At 34.4% G+C, this 8513-nt stretch overlaps 1 protein-coding gene across 4 annotated transcripts; it reads right to left on the reverse strand.

The window, feature by feature from the left end:
* Positions 656–8066, reverse strand: LOC107613042 (cyclin-T1-3). 4 transcript variants are annotated; one of them, XM_016314876.2, is made up of 7 exons: positions 7698–8065; positions 6454–6749; positions 6055–6136; positions 3264–3398; positions 2639–2814; positions 2405–2556; positions 656–2170 (listed from the first exon to the last, which is right to left on the reverse strand). In XM_016314876.2, the coding sequence occupies exons 2-7, from the start codon at positions 6678–6680 to the stop codon at positions 1197–1199; spliced, it is 1746 nt and encodes a 581-aa protein (XP_016170362.1). In that variant the 5' UTR covers positions 6681–6749; positions 7698–8065; the 3' UTR covers positions 656–1196. The 4 variants fall into 4 exon arrangements, with proteins under 4 accessions (XP_016170362.1, XP_016170363.1, XP_020965197.1 ...); XM_016314877.2 differs by lacking the exon at positions 7698–8065 and adding an exon at positions 6937–7141; XM_021109539.1 differs by having other exon boundaries at positions 1747–2170; positions 2355–2556; positions 7698–8066.

An 8513-nucleotide genomic window follows, 5' to 3' on the forward strand; every position in this document is an offset into this window, starting at 1 on the left:
ACCAAATGAACCTACATACATTCAAATCTAAATAAAATTGTAATATAGTAAAAATATGTTCATTCAAATCTAATATAATATGAGAAACAATGCTCCTAAAAAAAAAGCAATAAAACAAAGAAAGAAAGAAGAATAACAAGAAGCAAAAAACTGTTAAAAACATTTCTGTACTTTTGTAGCAAAATTTCAGAATCAAAACTAAGAAATTTATGTTATTGTTAAAAAATTAGAGTGCTATTTTTTTGATAAATTTTACACAATTTATAACTCTTCTTTCTCTTCCTTATCTTCTGCTTTTTCTTTTCTTTTCTTTTCTTTTTTTTTTTTATCTTATTTTATGTTCTCATAATTTTCCTTGTTTCACTCTCTTAAAAATTTCCTCTTTGCTCGTTTTGGAAACAACTTAAAACAAGCATAAACTTAAAAGTTTTAAATAATTATTTTAAAAGACAATCATAACCTCAAAATGGAAAAGCAGAAACAGAACTACTAAAATATTTAAGAAAAATATAGCAAAAAAAAAAATCCACGAATGATCCAGAAGGATATTGCCTAACAAAGGCTTATTTTAGCCGAAGTTAATGCATGATTAATGTTTTTGTTTGGCCCAGAATGCAAAAAAAAATAATAAAATAAAAAAAAAGTTTTCCCCACCCAATAATTTAGTGTTAATCTCTCTTCTCTAGAACAATATTCTATCATTAATTAGACCTGTGTTTAACTTTACACAGCCCATCTTAGAGAGGGAAAAAAATCGCTGTTAAATTTTGTTCCAGGCACAATCTGATCAGTCCCATAGTGGTGCAAACAATTTATAGATAGCACTAAATAATTTCATTTTTACTTCCTACATCTAAGTTATTAAACCAAATATTCATTTCCCATGACTATCCCACCTCTTAGGTACAGGAGAGAGGAACGATTTCCCTCTATCTGATTCCTCGATTCACCATCTTTACTAGCAACACGGATGATCTTGCAGGAAAATGGACATACTAAAGTCCAATTTTAATCTATATAAACACTTAACTTCTATTGTACATTTTGCCCTCAATATGCCCATAAGTTGACAAAATGACGCCCTTCCAACAAACTTGGGTTAAGGTATCTTTCGCTGTTTGCTAAGCAGCACAAGTGTGCACCGAACAAATTTCGGAAAAATAACCAAATACACATACAGCCATGGAAAAACATGCTCAAACATGGTTTTCCTGTATGTGCCTTTTGCTATCCCTCTCAGTATGGCTTAGTCGACTGACCTTGTTTCGATCTTCCATGTAATCGAGACGATTGTTGTGGTGAGATCCAGAGCCATAATTATGCCGTGGTGAGTTCCCTGCTTTCCTCTTACGGTTCCCCGACTTGGGAGACAGCCCTAAACTCATGTCATCAAGTGCTGACACCTCGCCTTCTTCCACAGCACTTGGATCTGGTTCGTTTGAAGATGACAGACCCTTTGTCCCATGAGGATGCTCATCGGCATGATCTTGATGCCTTCCATGCATATTGTCATAGTCTGATCTGTCTGAGGGCTTAGACCAGCTTTGCCTCCTTTCCTGCTTATTCTTCTCACTCTGAGGAGCCAGCTCAATTCCCTCTTCCAGTTCCTTCTCAATGAGATCATCATCATCCATGAAATCCATCTTCTTAGTTATATGACTGGATGCTTTCCTTCGCTTCTCTAACGCAGCCTTTACCTTGTCTCTATCAATTTTTTTTATAGCATCCTGGGGTGGCCGGACAAATGTACCTTCTCTGTGATCATCTTTCTCACCATTATCTGATCGAGATCTTCCAATGTCTGGACCTTCATGTGAATTTTCCTTATACGGTAGAGATTCCCACTCGGGATGTTGATTACCTTTGGCATCATCTTCCATCCTGTGCTTCATTTCTGAATTCCCATAATCACTATTTCTACCATGATTTGAGATGGGTCGTCCACTGTGATTCGAAGTGAAAGAATCAAGTGCAGGCTTTGAAGACACAGGCTTTGATGATTCAGGTCTAGATGTCTGGGAATTACTATTTGTGGTTGCAGGTTCATCATTGCTAGTTGGAGCTTTTGTGGTGGGCCGACTGGCAACCCCACCTCCTGTACTTCCTTCAACTTCATTTGAAGGTGGCATTCGATTTTGTTCATATAACTCCAACATTTGATTACTCACTTCTGCACAAAGTAGACACAGGGTTAGGTCTTGCATAAACATCAGCAATATTCACTGTATGCTTGAATGCACACACATTCCAATAATTTAACAGTAAAATTCTTACTATGACAACACATTAACAGAATGAGAGAAATAAGCAACAGGACTAAGGGAAAGATAAAAGAAATGACAATGAGATAGTACTTTGTTTTCCTTTCTTTATATCATTATTACTGGAAAAAAAGGACACCAACCCTCCAATTGGCGTGGGGTGACATCAAACTCCTGCCACCAGACCTTCTCACCATCTGACGGCAACTTCACCTTGAGGAACTTGGCCGCAAGGAATATTGCTCCAGCTGCAATGTGATGGGGCTTAAATTGCAAGCAAAGAGACGTCCGAAGTCTGCACATCACATCCTAATTTCAGGCGGGGAAACGAAATCAAAGGCCACTGGCCATAACAAAAATGCTGTAGTCTTTCATACCCATCGTTTACAAAATTCCATGCCACTTGAGCAAGGGCATTTTGAGCAACTTTGAATTTCTTAATTGCCTCAACAAGAGGTTTATAAGGATGGTGCACATTAAGATCAAAACCAAGAGTTGCAAGAACAACCCTCTCTCCAAGTAAAATTAATTCTTTCTGCTGTTCATACACTTCCTGTGCCATACATGCAACAATAATACTTGGATGAGAAAATGATATATTTGAAGTGATGGGGAAAAAAAAGAAATTTGATCTGAATTGATCCCAAGGTTAAACACCAAAAAGATATACTAGAAAACAATCACAACATTTAATCCAGCTTTAACTTGTTAAGTCATTTGCATGCAATAACAGACCTGGAGCAAGAACTCATTTTCAAATGTAGATATTTCCCAATATAATGGAATTTTAAAAGTGAAAAGGAACAAAGATGGACACTGAACAACAAGAAGAAAGACTTATCCCACTAAGTGGGATCAGCTACATGAATCAAACAACACCATTGAGAATGAACACAGCAACCAAAATCAACGTGGCAAAAACTTCATTAATAGCCAGTTGACATTCAGATGAGATTGCTTGGTAAAAAGAGCAAGGGTGAGGAGGTATATCGTTTGATATACCTTTTGTTTTATTCTCTGGACAGCTGCTGGATCTTTCTTATGAATAATTTCATATGAAACAAGAATTACATCTTTTAGTGGGCGAGGAGTTTCTTCGACTTTCCCAGCAAGAAACATACACACTGTTGCAATTGTCTGCACAACACAAGACTTCACTAGTTACCACAATGTCCATTTAATATTTCATCTTACATAAACTATACACCATTCAAGTAAGATGTAAGTAATCATAGTTGAGAAAACCAAATTATAGCATACTAACACAGAAAAGGATAGAGGCAAGGACACAAACAAATGCTGAGCAGAGAGAAGCTTAAATGTGTGAGAGAGAGAGATGAAAATACACCCAAACTTCTACAGCAAAGGAAGATTTACTAAACCAGAGCATATCAGCAGCTAGTTGATGTCAGCACAGTACAACTGTACAATACTACATATACAATTTGTATCAAACTGAAAATAATCATATATTAACAAGAAAAACAATTTAACAGCAGAGTAATATATGACCCTGAACCTAGAAGCTGCTAACATTATTAATCTTGCATGTATATCAGACGTTGCAGATATGGATCCACAGGAGCCATAGTTTTGGAATTTAAATTGGTGAACACAGAGGGTGAAACCATCTTGGACTTCTCTTTAACCTTCAGATTTCTTAATTCTTATAGCAAACAGTTGCTTTCAAAAGCAAGATTAACACCTTGTATAAGAGTGGGGTTGGTGACAGAAACTCAAATAGATTTTCCCATGTTAGAAAATCCAAGCAGAAATTTTGTACTAAGTGCAAAGTTATCTCGAGAGAGTTGACAACCCAATATAGGGTGCTCATTATGGATTTTCAGGTCGAACAAAAGGTGGAGAAGTCATCAAGAGAGGGACCCAGGGATCTAGTGTTGTAGATGAAAGGAGAAAAACAAAAATTCCAAAAACAAATTTAAGAAAAAGCAAGATGGGATAAGGTTGGAAGTGTAGAGATCTGGAGTCAGATGAAAGAAGTGATTAGAAAAGTAGTAAAAGAAACCAATAGAGAAATAAGAGGTATTGGGGCAAGAGGGAGGGAATCTTGGTAACGGGACATCTATGCAAGAGAAGGTGAAAGTCAAAACAGAATGTTTTGAACAGTGTTCTTTGTGCCAAATGTGGAAAACTTGAAAATTGTTAGATGGCTAAAAATAAGACAAAAGTGGCAGTAAGGAAAGCAAGAACGAGATGCTTTTGAGGGACTTTCTCGATCTTTAGGTACAAAGAAAAGAAAAAGAAGAATTTACAAGATAGCAAAAAGTTGAGAAAGAAGGGCGTGAGATTTACACGAAGTCAAGTGCATTAAGGATGAGAAGGTAAGATTGTGATCCCTAACATAAGCATTAACAAAAGGTGGAAGAGCTACTTTCTATACAAGTAACAAGAAGGATTTACATATGCTCTCCATTGACTAGGAAAGGACGTGAGAGGGTAACAAAGGAGGTCATATGAAAGATCTTGTAGAGAAAGGGAGTAACGATGGCATATATTCATGTAATAAAAGACATAGTACAATATGGCTACAGCTAATATGAGAACCAAGGTGGTGTAACAGGAACTTCACATTGGTGTAAATAACATCAATGTTCATCTCTAAGCTTATAGCTTTCCACCCTAGTATTAGAGATTACTAAGCATATACAAGAACCCATACCATCATGATGATATTGTTCTTATAGACAAATCGAGGGAAGATTCAAATGACATTAGCTTCGAGGTGACAAGCTATGGAAATACACGGTTTGCACATGAATTGCAATAAGATGGGGGTATATTAAGTGTAAGTTCAGCAGAAATGGAGAACTAAAAAATAGAAGTGAAGATTGGAAAAACATCATATCACATCAAGAGAATTAAGTATCGTGGATGTATTATTCAACATAATGAAGAGTAAATTTTATTGTAATTATGCAATACTATTAGACTGGCCATGTTGTATCAAATGGAGTGTTGGGCAATAAAGCGCGAACAAAAAGTAATCATATCCCAATGGAAAGAATGAAAAATGAGAACATAAGACTGTGGAGCATATTGTGAGAAAAAAAATGGTAGAATCTCATATTAAGAGTTTGAAGCTGTGGGGGAAAGACTAGTAAAGCATCTGATTTGGATGGTAGATCGGTTAGGAGATAGATTACTTCCCACCTTGGAGATGAAAATATTTCTCCATACCCAAGAAGTAATGTTTTCCATTATTCCATATTATTTTGGAAGGAAATATAAAATCCAAAGAAAATCGAATATTCCAAACAAAAAGCCAATTTTATCATAATATACTTTGGTGATAATTGATTATAGATTATCTTTTACATCCAATATAACCATACCATCAATCTTCAGCAATGAGTACTACTTTAAATACAAAGCGTGCAAAAATAACAATAACAAAGCCTTTCTATCACAGGAATCGGGGAGCTACATGGATCAAATTAAAGCATTCTATATAATTTTTTTTCTTCTTTGCAAGAAATTTTTTATTAGCATCGAATAATGAACAACTGAGCATACAACTAAGCAAGCAGAATTAATATCGATTTAGCAAACTACTAGGAGTTCATAAGTTATAAATATAATCACTCAAGTTCTTGAAACAAAAATATTTAAATACGATACCCACAGTTATATACTAACAAGCCAAAAATATATTTGCTACCACTGCCTATTGATAACCATAACATAGATTTTATTCATACCTCAAGATCAAATAGAGAACAATTATCCAACAATAACAGTAAGCAATTTATCACATAGAAATATATAAACTAACCCTTCTGTCATTCTTTCCATGGGACTGCCTAAGAAAGAACCGATGACAAAATATTATTGCTGTTGCAATAGTCACCTGAGGTCTGCATCAGTATCACAATTAAATCAGTGGCAAGAACATGCCAAATGAAGTTAAATGAATTTATCACCACTTAAATATAAACACAGCTGATACCCCTAATGTGTTCTTACGAAGAAACCTATCACTGCTACATGCTAACACAACCTTAACTATGGTATGCTTCAATTTAATACATTGTAAAATCAGGCACACATTTATATCAGTTGATAGTGGAACAAAGAACAAAGAATTATTAAATAGCTTAAACTGGCAAATAATAAACAATTGCCATCTGCATTTAAGGAGATAGTTCACTGAGGCTAACAGTAAAAAACTCACACTTTAAGTCTCATGCCTAAATCTTGCAGAAATGTGCAGTATGATTTGCGTAGGTAAGTTTCTTTCTTTAAATCTATGCCATCGTTTTTGGATGGTGAATTTTCCTCAATCTCCTTCCTAGAAAAGTACCAGCGAGAGCCATCCTCTGGTTTCTCTTGAGAGTATCTTTGAGAACCACCTTGCTGTGTTCCATGATGAGAAGCATCACCAAGCAACAATCCAGCCATGAGGTTGAGAGTTGGTAGAACTTTACTCAATCACAATGCAATGATTACGTCACCAATTAAAATTGTCCCCTATCCATTAAATGCAATAATATAAGAAACAAAGAGGCAATGTAACAAGGGAGTAAATAATAATGACAAAAATGAAAAACCATCCCATGTTATGTCATGACATGCTAATATATTAAACTATCTCTCAATTCATTTTTTCCTTTTCAAACCAGCTTCAATTATGTCAAACATGAAATACACATCTTACTATTTCTCCAATCTGTTTCTTATCAGCCTAATTCAAAGCTGCTTAACTCTATCCCATCAATGAGAGTGACCACCCAAAGTATATCCTCCAGTGACCGTTATCATCGCCTTTAATGCTAAAGTCTCAACTTTAGATTCAATCTTCTAACACTAACACCAAGGTGCATTTGTTTAATCTTTTACACCTTTTCCTCGTGTGTTACTTTCTCCAACTTGAAGAAAATGCTAAATTATCACTTTTCGACCATATTATCTTTCTTATTTATTTATAGTTTTAAAAATATCTTTCAATAAGAAAAGCATTTAACTTCTCAAGAATGCCAATACAAATTGGCCCGAACCCCCTATGAAAGGGTAAAAGTAGGAAACAAATTAATAAACTTTACATCACCAATTTGACATTCGATAACCCAAACCAAATGTCTCAAGAACTCAACTTTAATAAACCTCTAATAACTAATCTAACCATCATAAAAATCTAACCAAGAAAAAAAACATAAAATTAAGTTCCATTCCACAATAATATCCATGATTTTATAGCCTAAAAAGCACTAGACGAATTCACATAAACACTCGAACAACGAAGTTTACAAACATAATAATAAAACTTAATGATACCCGAAAGCGTACACTACTCTATTAATCGAAAATAAAAAGATAAACCAGAAAATAAAATAAAACAAAATATTGAAGCTGAAAATTCCGGGAACCAACGCCATTAAGCTCGTGGGCAACATCAAATACTCAAAATTTAAGGTTTACCTGAAGTCAAAAAGAGGAAAACCAAAGTTCAATTCCGGTTTCGGAGAAGAATTCGAGGAGGGCGACAGAAAACTTTCACCTCAAGCAGTGAGAACGCGAAACCGAAATCAAAGAGTCCGCTGGCAAAACGCGTCTATAGGGAGAATGGGTTTTACGACTTTACGTTACTGTGTAAGAGAATAGAGAGAGCAAAGAAACGGAAAGAAGAGAAAAGAAGAAGATTTTTGACGATTTTAGAGATTAGGGTTTATACTGAAAATAAAAAGAAGAGAGAAGAATGGAACTACGCCGTATCAGTGACCTTATACAGAGAACCGAACAGCGTCCTAGTGTCTTACACACCAACCCTCACTCTTTTCTCTTTTTGTCTCTATTTTTTTTAATATATATAATTTTTTTTTTTTTTGTGTCTTTTTTGTTATATGATTTATTTATGATTTATTCTTCAGGTTGTGAATTTATTTTTTATTCTGTTAATTCCTATAATTTTGTAAAATTTTTAATTAAGTTTCTATACTTTTTTCTTTTTTAAATTGGGTCTTTGCACCAATTTTTTTTCAATTAAGTCTCTCTTAGCAGTAATTGGCTTAATTTGATAGCACCCAACTAAAAAAAAATTTAGTACAGAAACTCAAATAAAAGAAAAAAAAATGTAAAAACCCATTTAAAAAAAAAATTAGTGCAAGGATTCAATTAAAAAGAAAAAAGTATAGGGACCTAATTAAAAATTTCGCAAAACTATAAAGATCAACACAATAATTAAACCTATTTATAAATTAAATGTATAAATCTAATTAAATGATTATATTATATATA

The sequence above is a fragment of the Arachis ipaensis genome, chromosome B08 (assembly GCF_000816755.2).
Source record: "Arachis ipaensis cultivar K30076 chromosome B08, Araip1.1, whole genome shotgun sequence".
NCBI classification, from domain to species: domain Eukaryota; kingdom Viridiplantae; phylum Streptophyta; class Magnoliopsida; order Fabales; family Fabaceae; genus Arachis; species Arachis ipaensis.

Excerpts from the sequence above, each read along its gene's own strand:
- LOC107613042 (XM_016314876.2), bottom strand. The coding sequence starts at position 6,680 with ATGGCTGGATTGTTGCTTGGTGATGCTTCTCATCATGGAACACAGCAA. Across the intron at positions 2,815-3,263 it reads TCCAGAGAATAAAACAAAAG|GAAGTGTATGAACAGCAGAA; the intron begins GTATATCAAACG and ends TGTATGGCACAG. Across the intron at positions 2,171-2,404 it reads CACCCCACGCCAATTGGAGG|AAGTGAGTAATCAAATGTTG; the intron begins GTTGGTGTCCTT and ends TACTTTGTGCAG.